The sequence below is a fragment of the Clarias gariepinus genome, chromosome 23 (genome assembly GCF_024256425.1).
Source record: "Clarias gariepinus isolate MV-2021 ecotype Netherlands chromosome 23, CGAR_prim_01v2, whole genome shotgun sequence".
Taxonomy (NCBI): domain Eukaryota; kingdom Metazoa; phylum Chordata; class Actinopteri; order Siluriformes; family Clariidae; genus Clarias; species Clarias gariepinus.
Window position 1 is genome coordinate 23,000,001 of NC_071122.1, and position 21,701 is coordinate 23,021,701.

The 21,701-nt window shown below is 38.9% G+C and overlaps 2 protein-coding genes across 3 annotated transcripts in view; both read right to left on the reverse strand.

Annotated features, from left to right (window-relative positions):
• The window catches only part of mapkapk3 (MAPK activated protein kinase 3), a 27,279-nt gene extending 9,689 nt beyond the window's left edge, over window positions 1-17,590 (reverse strand). Inside the window, exons 1-2 of one of the 2 annotated variants that reach the window (XM_053484322.1) lie at window positions 16,991-17,590; window positions 983-1,122 (exon numbers count right to left, since the gene is read on the reverse strand). In XM_053484322.1, coding sequence (XP_053340297.1) covers window positions 983-1,122; window positions 16,991-17,266 — 416 coding nt within the window. In that variant the 5' untranslated portion in view covers window positions 17,267-17,590. The remainder of the gene's footprint in view (window positions 1-982; window positions 1,123-16,990) is intronic. The other variant, XM_053484320.1, reaches the window with a different exon arrangement.
• Window positions 17,591-19,172: 1,582 nt separating this feature from the next.
• The window catches only part of dnah1 (dynein, axonemal, heavy chain 1), a 44,569-nt gene continuing 42,040 nt past the window's right edge, over window positions 19,173-21,701 (reverse strand). The window contains exons 76-77 of the mRNA XM_053483481.1: window positions 20,620-20,854; window positions 19,173-20,284 (exon numbers count right to left, since the gene is read on the reverse strand). Coding sequence (XP_053339456.1) covers window positions 20,163-20,284; window positions 20,620-20,854 — 357 coding nt within the window. The 3' untranslated portion in view covers window positions 19,173-20,162. The remainder of the gene's footprint in view (window positions 20,285-20,619; window positions 20,855-21,701) is intronic.

Sequence of the window (21,701 nt, forward strand, 5' to 3'; positions counted from 1 at the left end):
TCTAACTAATAACCCCATTGACGGCCATGTTGGATTTAGTTTTCCAGTAAGGGCATCAGACTGGAAAGTATTTCACTGAAATAAACACGTGCATTAACCTCAACCGTGTAATCAGTAAATAACATTTACATCAATTTCTTATAAAACAAGATTTGAAGCCATTTTTGGCATTACTAGGCTTCCTGTAGAATATGAACATTTTTCCAAACAATCTAGACTTTCATGATGATACCATTTTATGAGTTAATTCTGGTATAATTTTTTTGTCAATAAATAAATCAGTGAGTCATATGAACATGACTGAAGCATGAGTGACTGGTTTAAAGGGAATCTATTATGACAATTCACTTTCACATCCAGGTGGGATATTAGGTAATAATGTGAGATAAAAAAAAATCCCTGATTTTGTCCCTTTTTTGCATTTTCTGTTGATCAGGGTTTAAATCGAGCCAATTCGATTTTTTCCTCCTAGTATGACCTAATATAAGTAGAGCCCCTTCCCCTGTTTAGCAATAGCTAATTTCCATAGACACTAAACCAGCGTGTTCAGAAGAGGAGTGCAATAAATCAAGTTTGAGGTTTTAACCATGCATTATCTGGAGCATTAACACACACACACACACACACACATTTGTTCAGATGTTGAAGAAATAGTAAAATAAGGTTCCTTTAACTTATGTTCACAAAGAAGTGTTGAATACACATCTAGTGTCACTGAAGAAGGTTTACTATCGTAACAGATATTAAGAGCTGTATCAACGTCTTGGTGAATCTGTGTGATATGAGTTTTATTCAGAACGGAAAAGCCACTCTGGTGATTTTCTGGAAGCAGAATGACTTTTCCCTTTTATCCTGGCATGAATAAACAACCCTGTTCGAGCCATTTCCAGTCAGTCGGGGCAGCTGACGATGAATAAGGACTGGGTTATGTGTGACAACAGAGCTGAGTGATGCATGCTGGGAAGTGCAGTTTCATCCTCACCATTCCATGATAATGAGAAGGCACTTTTTCCCATGGTGCATGTTTTCATAGAGGCTCAGGATGCGCACGATGTGCGGCCCGGAGGAGACGCGCCAGTGCAGCTCCACCTCGCGGCGTGCCTTCGGGCTGTCGTAGAGAATCTGCAGAGGAGAGAGAGGGGAAGGGGAGAAGAAGGAGGGACAATGAGGTGTGTTAATGCAGCAGGGTGGAACAGGTCTGTTAATGCACTCTGATTATTGGGGTGTTTAAAGCTGAGCTATCAGGAAACTGATGTCTTGGGATGAGTGTAAGAGGTAGTGAAATTACAAAAAAGCTTTACTAATAAAGAAAGTGGAAGTGGAAGAGCGGGGTTTACGCTGTTACTTCTTGCTTTACTATATGTATGATGCACCTATCAATAAGACAGTGTTGGATTGGTAGGCAATGGATTACAGAACGCTACATTATACAGTATGTTAATATTATGGCGGGATTTCCCTCGCCTCGGGAGTGTGGCAGGATTTAATCCGAGCTGAAAAGCTGAACGAAAACGTTCTCAGTGACCTCTGGCTGTAATAATTTGAGCTGCTTCGTACCGAAGTGGAAAAACGACACTACTCAGGTTTCCACTTCGCTGCTAGACAAAAGAAGAAACCTCGTTCTCAGTGAAGCCACTGTTTGAACTCAGGTAAAAAAAAAAAAAACCTACGCAATATACTTTCACAGGCAAACTTCCTGTTCAGTAACACTTCTCCAAGCATGTCACGTACAATATGAGGGAAAACATACAGTCTCTTGTTTTTTCATTTCTCATTGAGGTGGATATTTTAGGATCCCTCGTTCCCTCTCAGATGTCTTTCTTGGTACGTGACTGAGAGAAGGACGAGTGTAATCCTGGAATAGACACGGGGCTGTGACATTGCACATGTCTTCCGTCAGGGTGTATTTTTGAGAGCAGTGTGTAACTCAATCACGAAGTCTATGTGTGTGTGTCTGTGTGTGTGTGTGTGTGTGTGTGTGTAAATGAGGGGAGAGTGGTTAAGAAGAAAAGTACAAACAAGAGAAAATGTTAAAGTGGAACACTGATCATATTATATTTGTATGCGATAGTACTAACGCCCTACCGTTTCTATAGTAACAGGTCATTTTCAGGGCGGGGGCTAATTCTTAATATGGTAAAGTTTTCAATAAAGGCTACTAGTTAAAAAGTTAAAGGGCATGAATTATAATATTTAGTGCACAAAGTGACTCCTAAAATAACAGATCATTTAGAGCATCAGAAAGATTCTTTATACAGAGAGCAAATTCTATACCAGTTCTGTTTCTTTAAGCAAGAGTTTCTTAACAAATTAATAAAAATCTTGGGCAAATACTGTAATAACAGGGGTGTTCAAGTGAAACCGGGACTTGCTATGAAATGTAAGACGTTTAGAGAAGACTTCACGCACAGTAAAGTAATGCAACATGTGAATGGTGCAGGGTCCGTGCTCCATTCCCGCCTCGGCGTCTGTGTGTTTGCATGTTGTCTCCATGGTTGGTGGGTTTCCTCCGGGTACTCCGGTTTCCTCCCACAGTCCAAAGACATGCAGATTATTCTAACCGGCATTCGCAAATCGCCTTTCGTGTGTGAATGTGGCCTACTACAGTCATAATAAAAAATGGGGGAAAAAATACAATGGTCACTATTGGTCTACACAGTCCTTAGTTGGACCACAGACTACATTCCTAGATGCATAGATGAATATTTTTAAAGAAAGTGGTACATGTGTGAATGACTATCCCAATGTTCTATCATTTTTTTCTAACTTGCCAGAATTTCCCACCCATAGCAAAAATGTATAGTTATATCAGTTTATGCTACTTTCTTATTACCGGTACCTCCAGAGTTCAGTGTAACGAGTTACAAAATAATGCGTTAGAGTACTTGGAAAACTTTTTTGATGTAACGAGTAATCTAACACGTCATGTCCGCCATTTAACTACTCGATTATTTAGTTACTTTTACAAAAATGTAATATGTTATTCAGACAGTTTATGTAATCCGTGAGCCAGTCAGCAGTCGTTCCCAATCCGTTGTGTGTGTGTGTGTGTGTGTGAAGGTTGTCCTACAAGCCCCGCCCCCAATATCCCGCCCCCTCTGTTATTCCCGCTGTTATACCCCTATCTCACCTGTGCGGTTTGACTATGAGAGGACCGACGCGCGGAAAGATGGAAACCTAATCACAGGTCAAAACTCGCGGTGAATCATGATGAACCGTACTTACGACAACCGCGTGAAACCGCATAGGTGAGATAGGGGTATTAGTAGTTAACAGATTATGGGCCAAACTTGATTGAGTGATGATGGTAGAATAATTATAAAGGTCTTGACTAAAACAAAATGCATGAGGAATCCTAAAGGAGTTTTTATTTTCTGCAATGGAAAAGTACTCGAACTAGTTACTTTTATCAGAAAGTTACACTGTAATGTAACTGATTACTTTTAAAAGACAAAAACATCCCCCAACACTGCTTCTACCTATAGCTTTGATATGTGTAACAAGCACGGGTAGGAGAGTATGGGTATGACGAATTTATAGAAGACCGGCCGAGGTGGCCTGAAGCCCACTGCAGTCGTTCCCGTTAACATTCAGCAAGTGGACGCCTGATTCTTGAAAAATGACCTCGCCAATTTGCGAGATCTGTCTGTGGGAATTGTACATATGATCATTAACCAACACCACTTGTACATTACAGAAACTCGGCTGGCCGTTATTGCCACATCCCCCTTCTGTACATTCCTGACCTCGAAGGCCATTTCCTCATATTTGGGAGATTAAAGGAGTTCCTGGGAGGCCAGTGTTGTGATTGCATTAGTGTAGCAGAGGATTATATACAAAAGTCCCGCATTGACTTGAACACCCCTCGTATAAACATTAAACATGACCGCTCCTTTACTTTAATACAAGAAAATGTTAAAGCTATTATTTTAATAAGCTGATCGTACCAAGCGAGGCCGATTGGTTTCGCACTAGCCGCTCGGAATAATTTGCGAACGTGACACAGCGCTGCATTTTAAACGAGTTGTTTTCTCGCTTTTAGCTCCACATGACCCAAAGCCACCGCATTACCATAGAGGATCGAGCGCTGGGGCTTCATTAGGCGTCGACTCGTCATCTGGTTAAGGGCAAACAAATAAACAAACGAGTAAACAAACACAGAAAGACACAGACGAGCGGCGTTTTGTATCAATTAACGCTGAAAGCTGTTAGTGTGCGGATTAGGTGTGGAGGCGTTAATATGTAATGCGGTTTGACCTCCGCCCACGTACACATGCCATTTCTGCTAAAATCATAAACTCTGTGTGTGTGTGTGTGTAACATGAACTTGCTGTCTTGTTTATAGCACCGGCAGCTGGAGCGGGTCGGATCTGTTCCTGGTGCTTAGTCAGTCCCTGTGTTTCAGAAAGCAGTAACACATGTTGACTGAAGATTTCAAGTTCATCTAACGACCTTGAACTTATGACTGATTTACTCTTTCGCTCTGGTCTGTCGTTCATTCAGTGAACCTTTCACACACAACAACCACACACTCTCGTTATATGACAGATTCAGAGATTGAGACTAGGTGGAATCGGAAACTAAAAGTTTTTTTCACATTCTATTCTGAGAACCTACTGTGTGCTTATGTCTTTCTTTCCCGTGCGCGCACACACACACACACACACACACAGATGTAAAACACTCATGCTCAGCAATTCTACTGCGTGTTAAGCCTCGGGGGAAGACAAAAGAGATTAAAAGGTAATGTGAAATGACACCTGTGTGTGTACGTGTGTGTGCGCTAATAGGACATGAGGTCATGGGGATTATAGCTTCTGTAAGTATTACTAACAGATCCACATTCAACTGTCTGTCATCACTTTTTTTATCCAATCAGAATCATGTGAGGGAAACAACAACAAAAAACTGGGTGTTTGACATTTTCGGTTGTTAAAAAAAGACATTCTGTTTTTTGTTGTTTTTTTACTTTACAATATTAAATGTCATTATCTTAACTATGACTAAAAATTTAACTTTAGAATATAATGCGATTAAAAGCAATTCATAGACTTTATAATGAATATCATTACTCTGCTGGAACATTTTAAGACACTATCACGTCACTAAATTCACAGAAAAATATATTTGAGTTGAACTTTTTCAACAATTTTATCTTTTACTTTATTCACTGTTTTACCATTTTCAATGTAATATAGTGGAAAATAGAAACAGTTTCTAGAATTATTTACATTTTGCAGATTAAAGTACACAAATTAAAAGTAATATCTTGTCCGAATACTACAATTCTGCGGTGTTCGAGTCAAACCGGGACTTCTGGAATAATAGAAGAATAAGAATTACTTTGCAGAATAACAGAACACAGTTATAGGAATTAAAAACTCCCTTTATTTCTCTATATAATCCCCTGCTGACTTATGCACTTATCCCAGTGTCACACTAGTGCTTGGACACCATCATGGTAGAAAGTTTTCTCAGTACACTGGAGACATGATCGGACCGCCTGATTCATGTCTGAAACCTCAGCCTCCCAGGGACTCCTTTAATCTCCCAAAATACTTGAAAATAGCTTGGAATTAGGACAGAATTGTACAGAAGGGGGATGTGGCAATAACTCCCAGCCGAGTTCCTGTAATGTGCATGCATTGTTGGTGAATAATTGTTTGTACAGTTCCCACACCCTCTTGATGACGAGCTATCAGTCGATTTTCAAGCATCAGGTGTTTAACTCACTCAATGTTCACAGATCGATTGCAGTGAATGACACTGCAATAATAATATAATTATTGTAATAATATAATGGTTATCTGCATAATAGTACATAAAAGTTTCACACTACCATTTATCATGACCATAACATTATAATAGATAGATAGATAGATAGATAGATAGATAGATAGATAGATAGATAGATAGAACATTAAATTTTTGTCCAGACTATCACTCTAAACTCATCCACAGACACTAGGTATATAAGTATCAGCAGAATCCATAGGGATTTTTCTCTGTGGAAATTGTAGACCTTTTCTTGGACTTTTATAGGGAATGTTGCCAAATCTCTGATTTTCCCACAGATATGCATTCCATTTTATGGGACACTCACAGTCAGAGTTACACAAGGCTCACTCTGTCAATAATGATTGTCAAAAAGCATGAAAAAACACGCCAGCTTGTTGATGTTTAGCAACTCCCAATGAATGACTTATAGGTTAAATTCTAGGGGTTACTAGAGGTTAAATCAGGCTGTTGAAGCTGTCCTTAACTGCTCAGGTCTAAGCCTGACTCAGACTTTGCCTCATTCTCATTTGCAAAGTTTAGTGAGTCTCGCATACGTATATATACAAAGTCAGCCAAAAAATGTATACTCTCTTCAGGAAAAGAAAAAAAATGAATACTAAATGTATTGCTTTACGTTATATATTTATATACATGATAATAATATGATAATATTATATTAAAACTGTATAATATACATCGTACTATTTTTCTTTTCCTGAAGTCTGTATACATTTTTTTTGGCTGACTGTATATACCGTATGTGTGTGTTTATTGTTTTTTGTAAAAAAATAAAATAAAATAAAAGGGTTTTTGAGTTATTTTAGGCCATCCTGCATTTATGTTTTAATATAGATCACTGTTCATCAGCAAGACTTGACAAAATTATCGACCGCTTATATTTTATTACTGTATTTAGTTTCCTGACTGTGCAGGTTTTAGCTGAGGGATGTGATTTATAGTTTCAGCTGTGGAAAATGTCCAGGAGGAGATACACTGGTCGATTCAGGCGTCCGAGCAGGTTACATCAGCCTTAATGACCAAGAAATGGAACAAGAGCGTGGGCTCCGGCGAATACACAACACTGGATCAGATCTCTGTAATAAGAGGAAGGAGTTAAAATAAAACTCCAAATAAAAAAAACTAGGGGTGTTCGAGTCAAACCGGGACTTTTCATTGTGCAGAATGTGAGAAGAGAGTTCTGAGAGTAAAAACTCCCTGTATTCGGTTATATAGTCCCCTGCTACACCAATGCACTTATTCCAGCGCTTCACAAGTGCTTGGTTACCAATAAGGTAGAACGTTCGGACTGTCCACTTCACATCTGAAACACCGGCGTCCCAGGAACTCCTTTGATGATGTGGCAATAACTCCCAGCCGAGTTCTTGTAATGTGTCACTGATGTTGGTGAATGATTGTGTGTACAGCTCCCACAGATGCGTCTGTGAAAAGTTTTCCGTCGATTTTCAAGATCAGGCCACCTTGGTCATTTACAGGCATACTGCCTTTAAAGAGTATTTAATGAGTCTCCTTACTGTGCTTGAAGTTGTACGGTTGTATGCCTCCATTCACCAGAGGTTTCATCACAAGTCTTGGTTTAACTTGAAAGCCCCACATATATTAAAATATCTATGATGGGTTTAGTGAGTCCGGTGCTAATTTTGGTTATCTCTTTGAGAAGACGAGCAGTCATGTGTTGCACTGGTGCCAAAAGGGGGAGGATGTTATTGCTCAAACTGTTACGATGCTGTCTACTAGGGGAAAAACACTGGACTTAAAAGTTCCACAATGCATTGCAGTAGTAAAGTCCCTAAGTTAAGTACGGTAGAAGCTCAGCTCAGGTGGACAGACTCGAGGACTAAAGAAGTGCTCCATCATGTTACGTAGAAAGGCTAAGCTGCACTGCGTCACATTCATCTGTGGGTTACGCAGGAAACTGACACACCAAGTGAAAAAATAGAACGGACTGAACATGTTGATAAAAGAACTCTCAACCGAAATAAATAATACATGCACTTAAAAATAAATATTCCATGCACTTGAGAAGTCTATTAATTACAAACATCGTCAGGGTGTTTTTTTGTTTCAAGAGTGAGTAGAGGAGGAAACTCGAGCTGTAGGATGTGGGTATTTCTAACGATAGTATCTGGATGAGGTCAAAGCACAAATTTACGTAAATGTTAAAGCTTTCACAGCATGTTACCGATCAGTGCCCAGGAAAACAAGCACGTATTTTCTGAATGAAGACTCTAGAAATGATTCATCATTTAATGCTGATTGTCTTTTAGAAAATAAAAGATAAATTGTCTTCTTTGTACATTAAAGGAAAGGAATGCATTTAGGTCTCTCTCTCTCACACACACACACACACACACACACATACACACACACCTGTGTTTGCTTTAACATGCCTAGTGTGTGAGTTATTGCTTGTCTCAGTGCGGCCTAATCTCCCCGGCTAAAATAAGCGGTGTGAGGCTTTACAGTGGATACATAAAAGCTCAGCGCTCAGTTCATTAGAGGTTCTTATCTCCAGCACCGCCTCGACTTTACCGTCTCTGTGTCAGAGATTCACAGGACAGAGTTCATGACTGCGTGTCACATTTTCCTAGTTTTGTTCAAATAACCAGCAAAGAGAGAAGGACAGGAAGTAGAGCAGGATGATTCATATTCCTAAATAATAATTAAATAGTGTTTGGTTGCGCTTTACTGCTATTTGTTAATTAGCCTACATAAGCTAGCTAACATTAGAATAACTATTTATTATATAAACTAACTAGCCTAAGTGCCCGTCGTTGGCGGTTAAAGAGTTTGTAGTAATAGTTAAAAGGTTTAAGCTAAAAATAATCTGCTGATCTTTAATGTAATCAGTGATATTATTATTATTATTATTATTATTATTATTATTTCAGGTTGAAGCCCACGTACATGTCTGTCTCTCTGTACAGCAGAACTCTCTGTCTAACTTATTAATACAAAGAAATCCCATTCTGTAAGGTTGAGTATCTTACGCCTTGTTTACACTAAGTTGTCCTTCTTTGGTGCTCAGACAAATACACTCCCTGTTCGGTAATCGGAGAGTGAATCACAGATGAGAAATGGAAAAAGTAGATAAAAGGATAAAGATGAAGTTTTGTCTTAAAACCACTCCAGCGTGTTAAAATTCACTTATACCACTTCAGCGCTGTTATTTCAGCCAAAGTGAAAATATAAACTAATCCCAGTAAAAATATTTACTTTATCTTTTCTAATTAATATCTATTGATAAAGTAGATTAATTAAATCCGTAACACATAACTGTTCATAACATCGCTTTTACTAAATATTTAGATTTCATTTATGGCGCAGGTTTAACTTGGGGCTAATACCAAAGTAATGCTACAGTTTCATTAAATTCAAAAATTAATAAAATAAATAAATTAATTAATTAATAAAAGAAATTAATTAATAAAAGACATTAATAAATTAAAAATAAATTCAGTTTTTTTCACAGCATTACGCAAAACTGGCTGGACATACAGACATACAGACAGACAGACAGACAGACAGACAGAGAGAGAGACAGACAGACAGAACATTTTCTGAGATTGGTTTTAGGTCTTTCAACGCATGAAACCTAAAGATATCACTGAAAGATTGAAAGAGCGAGTTCTAACCCAATGTACAGACAAAACCTTACTTTTATTTATATAGATATCACTAGCACACAGGCTAACGTTAGGCTAAATATTCATTATTATGATCACTAGCACGCTAACTAACATTAGTCTACCTCTTTCTTTTGTTGTGTAAACTGCTACTCCAAGATGTTAGCAGGCTATACTGTATAACATTGAGCTAACCAAAATATCGTCTAAATCAGAAGCCGCTAGCAGGCTAACATTCAGATTTTTAAATGTGAATCAGTATTTGTGTTTGCTAGCATGTGGTTTCTGTCACACTTCCACATAGATTTCTCAGTATGTAATGTACAGTACATCACTGGCAATTCTGTTTTTTGCCCGAGACCAGTTCCTGTTACCTCCTTGTCGTGGGGTTGTCTGGGACCTTCCGATAAGTACCAGCAAGCTACAATAAATGTTATGTAATGTAAATATTTTATAAATAAATATATTTCTGAATAAAAAGATGAATGTGTTTAAACAAGAAATATGAAGTCAACTAAACAGCTGTGAGTGCTAACCAAATTCACACAACTGGTTTGTCATTTCTATTAGCCAGAAAGGCGCTGAAACCTTATTCTATTACTACTGGTACTGAATCATTTCTTAAACTTACAGTATTGTAACCCTTAAAACTTTTCAGACATCAAACTGTGCATTTGGCTTTTCAGATATGTCAGGTAGAATGAAAGTTGCTATTACTTTTATACTACCAGAATAAAATGTAGTAACTCACAAAATGAGTATATTGATATTTTTGGTCATAGAAACAATCAAAAATAACCATAAAAACATGTGATAATGGGCTTTTTTTGCTCATGCATGTCAAAATTCAGTTTATCATATTGCCCTTTCCTTGTGCTAAAGAATTATATGTTACTCTGCGCAATCCCGAGCCCTATGTGTTCATATATATAAAAGTCTATAATGATTTTAAGTTTTAAGGGCTACGTTGTCGAACTGGTTAAAAAAATAAATAAAATCAGCCAGCTGGTAACAGGAACTGGTTTTGGGCAAAAAACAGAATTGTCAGTGATGTACTGTACATGACATCGCACTCAGCTCTGCTCCGGGATTCCATCCAGTCTTACAAGAGATAAAAATAAATACAGTCATTTTTTCCATGTGTCAGGGGAAAGGCCAAGAAGGAAGTTGTGTCAGAACTCACAACTGAATAATTTTTATTTTAAAGGGATTGTTTTTGTGTGCTGCTCCTTAAAGGTTAGGGAAGCCTTCAGGGAATTTTTTTGTTTTTTTTTTGTTAACGCTCTGTAAAATGTTCCGCTCTAGAATTCCACAAAAAATAGTGTTAAACTACAAGTCAAATGAAATGAAATGTGGTTGAAAAACAAACAAAACAATTGTAGACAGCGAACTTGTCTGATAACTTGCTAAAAATGGAACGACAGGATGAGTGAGAAAGCAGAAATGCGACACCACAAACCTCAGGAAGACACACGGCACAAAAAGAAGCCTAGTCACGGGTGCGTCTGAGTTCGTCTTCATGCACTGACGCAGCAGAAAAAATCATTTCCAAATCACTTGAAATTAGTGCTGACCCATTTTTCTAATTGCAATTCCAACAAACATGTTTCAACATTAGATGTGGTAATATAACTCATGTTCTTTGGCTTAGACAGTTCTATGAAAACAAGAGTATAACGAGCAGAAACTTTAATGACTAATTAGCACACATCATGCACAAAAGTCAGAGAAGTTAGAGGGAACTGTTTAAACTTTTGTATGTTGAAATAGACAGAAAGGTGCTTTAAAAAATCATTAAAGTTAATACAGGGTCAGGTTTGCAGATATAACAATGGTTGAGGTTAGGCCTAAGAGGTTCCCCATTTCAGTCCACATAAAACTGAATTAAATTCTAACCAAGCTGTCCATTCAAATTGGCAGAAAGGTTTGTGGGTCGTCAACAATTTTTCTATTTTCATTTTTTGAATTTAATGTCAGGAATGTGTCAGGGAGGACATGCGGAGACAGAGCAATAGCTACTAGTGATGGGAAGTTTGAATCATTTTAGTAACTCGGTTCTTTGAATCTCGTTCATCAAAATGAACAAATCTTTTTTTGAGTCATTTAATTCATTTCGTGCTTTTGTTCAGGAATAAAATAAAATCTTACATTTTCAATAAACAGACATCCAACATGTCTACATTGACAAATTTTGTCTTTAGTTCCAGTAATGAAGATATTACAATGCTGCTAAGGACATATTATGATAAACATAATGAGCAGCTCACCTCTCATATCTTCTAGTCCGAGTCGTTCGTTCTTTTGAATCTATTGCACTGCATAGCGTCTAATGGAGACAAAAAAACGACCAATTCGGACCAAAACTCAAAAGGTAACTACTCATTTCTGTTTCCTGTACATAACCTATGGAGGTTTTGCGATGCTTTGCGCATACGCCCAGAAGAAAATTAACAAATCACCCTCCGAGACTACTCGTTCTTCTGAGTCACGTTAAAAACTCGTTCAAAAAGATTGAATCGTTCATGAATGAGCCATCACTAATAGCTACGCTTACAGTCTACCCCGATACTCTAACAGCCGATAACCTATCTAGAATTAACCTCTATAAATTCAACCTGTACACATTTTAAATCAGGGACAATAAGGAGATTAAAGACAATCCTAATTAAATTCTTATCTCTAATCTACTAACGAGTGGCACAGTGGCTTAGTGGTTAGCTAATTGTTGCCTTGCACCTCCAGGGTCCGGGTTCGATTCCCGCCACAGAGTCTGTGTGCATGGAGTTTGCATCAGGCACATCAAGACATGCCGATTAAAGCTAATTTACCAAAATTGCCCGTAGTTTGTCAAAACATTTAGATGTGTATTTTGTATATGTAGATTTTGTGTATGTACTGCACATACTGGCAATAACCAACTGGCAAACACAGTGTATCTCCGTCCTGTTTGGCCAACACTTTTATCTCTGGAAAATAAATCTCTGAGGTCGTATTAAAGTGTAACGTATCTACCCAGGACGGACCTCATCTCAGTGTTGGCAGACGATCAATTTCAGTAAGAGAAATCACGAGCTAGAGTAATTGAATTAGATGAAAAGTGTGGCTTGGTTCCAGTGGATCGATCGGTCCATCGCTCGGGTTCCCGCCCTCTGCGTTCACGCCCTGCACGTTCAATCTTGCTTAATGAACGCATTTTACGGAGACACTGGAACGTCTGTTTGCTTGTGTGATTAAAAGTCGCGAAAGGGAAATTAAGCGATAAACTAGAGTGGTTATAAAGGAATAAATCACAGCACGTGGGAGGCGGTTGATTCCGGTTTCATGGCAACCGCGCTTATATTAAAACACCGTATCGGGTGCTTGTGTGTGTGCTTACATTGAGAAATCAAACACGATGTGTGTGTGTACAGAGTTCGGTCTCTAAAACGGTGTGTGCAGAGTCATCACATAGGACACAGTGTTTGCTCAAACATCTGCAGTTGACTTGTGATTTTCATCTCACTGTAATTTCCATTAATGAAATTATCACCCACAGGTAAAGTTCAAAGTTTTTCATTGAGTTAACACTATATCGATGTCGTTTTGAGAGTGTAGTCTAATACTATATAAGCTGGTTAGAAACGTTTATACTATATATATAAGTGACACATTAAGGGGGGCTGAAAGTAGGTGGCAGTTGCGCGTATGTATTTTAAACACCCTGTGGTCAGACGCCAGGATGTGACAACACTGCTGGTTGGTTCCCCTGAAGAAGAAGTTTCCTTTGGTATTTTTGAGAAGTGGCGACTGTCACGAGTTTGAGTTCCACAATCATGCCTGAGTTATAGAGATGTGTATCTCTGCTTCTGGGTTCACACACTGTAATGCTGTCGAGATGATAGATTTAAAGCATTCACAGAAGTAGCACAGAGCTGATTTTTTATTTGTTTTTTAATGTCATAGGATGTTGTGACTATTTAATATTGTGCAAAGATAAAAGATAAAAGCTGCTTTTCACTTCATGCACGGAAAATATGTGTAAAAAATGTTTTTAATTATAGTGGTATACGCGTGTGTTCATGTGGCTTATTCACAATCTTAAGTCACTTTAGTCCTGAATCAGGGCACAATTTCCATCCTTTTGATTGTGTTTGAGATTCGGTTTGGGTTGATTTTCTCACTGCACATAATTAACCCAAGCGGAAACCAGAGATTTGCACCATTCGTTGGTTAGAAATACAACGATGGACAAATGAGACCAGAACAGCTGCATGGAGAATATTTAAATAAATTATACACGTCTCTCACTTATTCTCTGTAATGTTTATTCCAAGCCTATTCCAAGGGACTCGGGGGGCCAATCCATGCACACAGCCCCGAGGACAGAATTGAACCCCGACTCTCATCGCTAACCCCTCCGCCACCATGCCACCCCTAAATTATTCAATAATTACACAAATATGTATTTTACGTTTTGCGTCCAGTGACCATTTTTGTTTTGTAATTCTCCAAAACACTAAATATTTCTGTACCTCTACAGCCCAGTGCTTTGGCTTAGTTTCCAGCTTGTGTCTTGTGACATGACTGGTTCACTTTCCATAGCTCTTCTGGTTTTTAACCGTGCCGTGAATTGAATAGAGGTGAAACTATATTTAATGATGTTTTCGAATAATACACAACGCTGTGCACGAGACACTCCTATCGAACGGGTTGTGACCGTTTGTCTGACACACGCTGTGAGATGTGAGCCGGTCTGATTCACCGAATGCATCGAAGGAAAAAGGCAGTAAAGGCCTGCTCCTCTGTTCACTGGAACATAACCATCAAAGGCGCACATCATTTTGCCCACAGAAAAAGAGGTCTGAAACTGTTATACCGTATAAACAGTCCACATGCCATGCTGAGATGAGTTCAGAGGCAGGAGCAGGAAATCAGCTGCCACATGTTTCATCACTGCAGGATCTGTTCGGATCAGGACACATTAGCCAGGGGACGCTTGGCTCGGTCGCTCAATCGCTTGTGATTACACCAGCGGAATAAAAGCTAATTAAACTCTAATGGTGATGCTGATTTGTTAAGAAGCCCCTTGGCGGAGATTAGGAGGAGGTTCAGGGTTTGCAGCTCTGTTCTCTTTCCTGTCTTTTATTTCATCTTTTCACTAAAAACATCGCAGAATGAGATACTAAACACTGCCTTTGATCACACACACACAGACACACACAGTATTTCTAGAAGTAACAGGTTATTCCGTAATTCTTTTATCCAGAATGAGATAATGTTCTGTAGTCAGTGTAGTGATGGGTGGTACTATTTCTAGTTGGATTCGAAATAAAATTCCCTTCGGAGAGAATGTTGTCATTCTTATCATCGACCTCATGTTTTAAACGTGAGTCAAGGTCATTACAGTCATTAACATCATTGTACAGTTAAAGAATACAATGTTTTCTATCCTTACAAAGACCTCACATGAACTTGGATATTCCTTTTTGAATTCAGTACATGTTTTAATTGTCACCTGATCCGTTTACTTTCACATCTCCATTTTTCACTAGGGCAAGTGTGATTGTGTCACATGACTAATTCGCAGTACATTCACAAACATGTTACACATTTGACAATGATGTGAAAGAACTGTAATAAATTGTAAAAGTAAAATGTATGTGATCGCAAAATGGACATCTGTTATAATCACCCATAATGAGTTCTTTTATCTACTATTTTGTGTTATTTCATGTACTATACAGAATATGTTTCACTTGTGGTTCTGATGTATGTCATTAATCTCAGACCTGGAGCGTAAACCTAAAAATTGGCCCCAATTATATATATATATCGCTGTAACCTTTAGCTAAACTCAAATAGTATAATAATAAAAACAAATATTAACCGATACTGTTAGAGGAATTTGGCGTTCACAGACAAACAGCATGCACGACTACACTGTTTAATATCCCTCAGGAGGAACAGAGAATTTATGCATGTGTGATTTAGAGCAGAAAGCAAGCCATAAACAAACACTATAAATCAGTCTGCGAGAACCTTTCCCTTTCTCTATTACTGCTATCACACACACACACACACACACACACACACTCGTATTTTGTAGCTGTCTAAGCAGTCAGATTTGGATTACAGCTCGTCGGTCATATAAAGTCCACTTCACTCTCGCGTGGCCTCCCGGTGATGTAACCGTTTCCACTACGCAAGCAGTACAAACCCACACACGTCAAGACTGGGGGGAAACCTGATGGACTAGACACATGTCCACTACAGTACTTTTGGTAACTGTTATTCATGATTTATACAGGCCAACAGTCAGCCTATACTGTAACTCTACTTTGATTCAGCAGAAGCGACTTGGTCATTTGTGATGTAACCATAGCAACATGACAGTGGACTTCCAGGAACCCGGAGTCAAGTCACATGAAGTCATGGATACATTTTACATACAGCACATATACACGTTCGTCTAAATTTAATCCTATCCTTGTGAGGACCTTTAACTGTCGTGTAGTAGCTATGTAATAAAAAAAACAACACCTAAATCTTAAATCTAACCCCAACTTAAACTACACACCTACACAAAGGCAAGGTGCCAAGCTTTTCTTAAAATAAAAGATATATATATATATATATATATATATATATATATATATATATATATATATATATCCAGGACCTCCAGCCAACACACTACGGGCAAACCTGCATGTCTTCGGACTGTGGGAGGAAGCCCACCCAGCACAGAAAGAACATGCAGACAGAATCGAATCCGGAACCTGGAAGTCCAAGGCGACAGTTCCAGTGACATTTCAACATGAAACGCTCGTGTGTGTCACTGATTTTAGACCCAGAGGCAGAAATCGAACCCGGACCCTGGAGGTCCAAGGCGTCACCGTGCCGAACTGCATAATATACTGTGTATGTGACAAATTTGAGTTTGAATAATAATAACAACACAGGCAGCTTTTTATATAAAGGCTAACAAAATGTCCCTATTAGTGCAAAAGGGTGGATTTGAGTAGTTTTTGCTCGTGATTTGCTAAGAGAGCCACAACATCCAAAGCAGGAGATCGGGTGGATCTACCAGATGCACTGTCTTGACAGAGGGTCATCATGGTGCCACCCTTTTTTTGTTTTTTCCTCTAAGTTAATGGATTGTAAGTATGCCTAAAGGTAGTGGTGGCTCAGACGGTTAAGACTCAGAGTTACTGGTTGGGGATTTGAGCCTAAGCACTGTCATGTTGCCTCTGTTGAGCCCTTGAGCAAGACCCAGGGTTAGGGTTAGGGTTGAGCTTTGACCCCAGATTCCAAACTGGGCACATTTCACTGTTCAATCTTAGAACAATCTTATCTTAAAAGCAGATTCCAGGTTTTTACATAATGAGTCAGGAATGTGTGTTTTTGGACTGGAAGGGCTTGGTTTCCTATAAAAAAAATCTTTTCTTTTTTTTTTTTTTTACATAGAATTAAACCCACATGTACAGTTCTTTAATACAGCAATAGAAATGAGAAATGAACTAAAGACCACACACACACACACACACACTTCTACAGGTACTCCAGGTGTGCGCAGGTGTGCTCGTTACCTTCAGAGCGCACTTCTCCCCGGTTTTCTTGTTAAAACACTCCAGCACTTTGCCGTTGATGCCCAGGCCGAGGACCTGAGAGGAGATCTTGTACTCGTCCGTCACGGCGTTGCGCTTGATCTCGAGTTTCGGGTAGAGAGCAGCAGGGTTCGGGTTGGGCATGGGGAAGTGTGTGCCGGGGTCGCGCTCCTTCTCCGGCGGCTTGGTCTCTGCGCTCTCACCCTGACTGCTCGTCTCTGGCTCTGGCTCTTCTTTGACTTTTCCATTTTGCAGCATGTTCCGAGCCGATTCCACTCCGTCTGTTGGTGTCACTCCACCCAGAATAAATCCCAAATGATCGTGCTTTACTCGCGCGCAACACTCATTCCAAATGACACCGCGGCACGCGACACGCAACGGCTCCTCTGCGCGGGATCAAAGGCAAGTGTTGCATTCGAGGAAAAGAACAATCCTTTGAAAGTTTATATCAAAGCCGCTCTTCGGCTTTTCATGCCCGAACTCTGAGCAGCGACAAAGTCAGGGAGTTTTTAAAGAGAAAGCTGGTCGGCTGCGCGCGGGCTCCTCTCCGGCTGCGTGTCCAAACGTGCACCACGAGCTCACCCAGTGCTCTATGTAGTGTGAAAACGCCTTCACTTCATGTCCTACGTAGTGCACCATCGACCTAACAGGAACTAGTTTGAGACACAGTCCTGCCTCCTGCGCGTCAGGGTTACAACCCTCAACTTCCACCAGAACTCAGAGTCTTAAAGCGACACTGTTGGTAAAGTCCTGACTTTACTGCTGTCTGGAGGCTAAAACATATCAGCCTAAAGCATGGGATTGGTGCTATTAAGTGTCTCACCAGGTGAAAACGTGAATTTCCAGATAGGATCATATAACACCATTTTTAATAATACTAAATGCTACGTATCTCCAGATCCATGCTTGTTTTTGTTTTTTTCAAATAAGCATAAACATTTATATTTTTATGAGATAAAAAACAAACAAAATACTATTTTCATGGCATTGTATTTATTCCCATATTACAACCGTGGTACACATTCACTCACACGCTCTCATCTTACACAATTTAAGAACAGCAGTTCTGTGGACTGTGGGAGGAAACCGGAATACCCGGAGGAAACCCACCTAGTACAGGGAGAAAATGCAAACTCCATGTATATACACACAGATCCATAGGCAGGAATCCAACCCAGACCCTGGAGGGACAATGCGACTAATCACTAAGCCACTCTGCCGAATAATAGAAATAAAACATACAGCTTTTTATATAAAGACTAACAATATGTTCCTACAAGTGCAAAAGGGTGGATTTGAGTAGACACATGACTTTTAAAGAGACCCAAAATGTCCAAAGCAGGGGATCAGGTGAACCAATTGGACCAATTGTAGTGTAGGTACTGTATAATAGTGGGTTCTGTAGTGTCCTCAAGTTTTTAAATTCAAATCTTTCAATGATCTTAACTGTCACTTAGATGAAACTTGGCCAATTTAGATTCCACGTGAAAAGACAGAAATCTGAAAATGTTTATTATTCGAAAATGCCAAATTGTTAAGACATTAAAACATGAATTTGACATGGTTACGGACACTATAGATTTTTTGCTTTTCAAACTTTTACTAAAACCTGTCTCTCATGCAAAGCACCGAGGTAGTCCTGGAATTTAAATTTTATGTGTGTTAACAATAATTATTGGCCAGATTGCAAAAAGCGATTTTAACTAAATAGTTTTGTATGTTTATAGCCACATAATGTAGGGTTTGTGTCTAACCTGAATCATTTAGACAAAAACCAGTGTTGTTAGAAAATTGAGGGGGGGAAAACATAATTTTGCACAGAATGCTTTAATCAACAGATTAAGCAACAAATTTACAGGTCATATGCTTCTTACACCAATTTTAGTATCAATACTCATAATAAAATATGAATAATTATCATCGCCATCTTTGAGGCACATATAAAATCATCTCTAAACAATGGCTGAAATTAGCAACTTGAAAATTTTAGAAAAGCAAGATTGGTCAATTCAACATCGCATAAACTTCAGAAGTAGCTTCTTTGACACACACATTTTCTGTTTTATATGTATAACAAACTTTTTTTTAACCCCAACAAACAAACATACACAGACCTCAGGATGAAACCAGGAAACCTGAATCTGATCTCGTGATATGGTACCGCAATCATATGCTCTGCCTCCGGTTTGAGCAATTCCTCAACCAGTTTTTAAAACAATTTAGAGACAGAGAGAAAGAGAGAGAGAGAGAGAGAGAGAAAGAGAGAGAGAGAGAGGTTTGTGTGCATACTGAATATTCAGATGTACTAATATTAAAGTACATAGTGTGCAAACATCCAACTGTGTTTGTGGAAAATAAATGCTAATATGGGTTTCTGCATAAAAATCTTATATATTTTTGTGATTCATAAAAATACATAATTATTGTTGCATTGACAAACGTACATTCCCCTTTAAAAGAAATGAAGGAAAAATGTTATTTGAAAAATGTAATGAGCTAGTAAACCAGTATCTGGTATGACATTTAAAAATATCAGAGAAATAAATGTGTGATAAATAATTGTGGATGTGAAAGTGACAGAATCTATTGTTATAATGCAGTTGTTACCATGGACGCAACAAAATACATATATATTTATATTTAAATCATTTATGAATGGGAATGAAGTATATTTAACAACATGGTTTTTAAGTTCACTGAGAGAGAATTTCGAATGGATCTGGACAAAATGAGCTGCCACAAATGAATTATATAAGTGCTTTTGAAGATTCCATCGATAAATATATCCTTACATTGGTTCACTAGGGTACCGACTGGAAGTACCATCTGTTGGGAAGGATATTTCTTTAAGGTCTTTAGAAATCCACCACCTGTGCGCCGGTACAGAACACAGTCTTGCTGCATGTCGTCCTCGATCCCTGAGAGATGGAGTGCGGGGTGTGATTTGTGCTTTAAGGTAAGTGGGTGCTAGGCCGTTTTCGGCTTTTTCCACAAGCATCATTCGTCATTCCAGGAATCATCCAGGAGATTAAACAGGAAACACAGTTTTGAGTTCACTTCCTGATGAAAGAGTCTTTCTTCACTTCTTCAAACAGCGTGTCTTTGTAAGATAAACAAGAAAGGCAGAATGTAGGAAAGAGCAGTGTGTGTGTTTTCAGTAATCCAGTGCACATATCAGTGCCACCCCCTGCTTTATCCAGTGACTCTGGAGACGGTCTGTGGGAAGCTCGACTGCGATTACATAGTTAGTGGAGTGACCGGTTGTGGACAGAGTTCCTGTTTAAAAGAGAAGGAAAGAGTGAAAGAGACAAGAGAGAGAGAGGACGATAAGTGGGACAAATGTGTGTATTTGAAAAAGGAAGAGATAGAAGGGGACGAGAGAGACAAAGGCGAGAGGGGAAAAAAAAGTGGGACAGAAAGGTCAGAGAGATGGAGAAAAAATAAAAGTTAAATAAATAAATGAGAGTAATAATAATAATAATCATAATAATGAATATGTACCACAAGGTACAACATTCTACTATCAGTTTTCATACCTAATCCACTGTTCTGAAACTGTATACGGCTCAAATCTAACCACACGCACACACACACACACACACAGAGCTCACCAGCACGTGTGAGTGTTTTGTATATGGGGCAGATGTAGATGCCGGACTGAGGCGCTTTGCGGTTGGGCGTAGGCACCAACCAGATGACGGCCATCTCAGTGTAGAGCTCTTTGGGCCGAGACTCGGTCAGCAAGCCTTTGCGTGCGTCCCAGCGCGCCCCCTCCAGGAACAAGCCGTGAATAAAACACCCCGACTCGGGCCTTTCGGCCAACTCTGCCACTGACTGTTTCATCACCTGTGAAGGAAAAACAGGATCGGGAGGATCAGTGAGAGTGAAAGCAGAGTTCTGCAGGAGAATATACAGCGTTCATATACATGACTCAGGCGCCGTGATCAGATAACGATTCTGTAATGACATGTCGAGACCAGGAAAATAGCTACTGAAATATGATACGGAAACATAACAATAGGCAGCATTAGTTTATACAGCTTCCAGATAAGTTCTGTGATTTGTACAGTGGTTATATAAGTCATTAGACCAAGGTATTATTATGCTGTTATATAAGCACACAATAGTCACATAGCCTCAGATAGATGCTGACTTAAATAGAGTTTTGCTCCATGGGGTAATAATCAGTAATAGTTCAAAGTACACGGTTGTGGACATATCAAATTATATTCACTACGCCTGCATATATTATTAAAAAAAAACAGGCTGCCACTTAAATCTGACCCCAAATCAGAAGGAAGCATAAAGAGAATTGTTGTCAGCCAAAACACAGTATTGGTGCTGATTAAATTTTTTTGTTATACATATAATACAGAAAATGTGAATGCTAAATAATCTACTTCGGAAGTTTATGCAACATGGAAGTGACCAATCTCGCTTACCTAAAAATTTCAAGCCATTTTAGAGAGATGACTTTATATGTGCCTTGAACATGCTAATTATTGAGCGTTATACTGTCTCGCTTCAAACAATATATAATTTCTTAAAAATACAAATGATGCATATTTCTTTATGAGTATTGATTCTAAAATTTGTGTAAGCTTCTAGAAGCATAAGACTTAAAATTCAAAAATTGTTGCTTAAATTGGTTTTTGGTAAGAAGCTTAAAAAGAAAAAAATCTGTAGTGTCCGT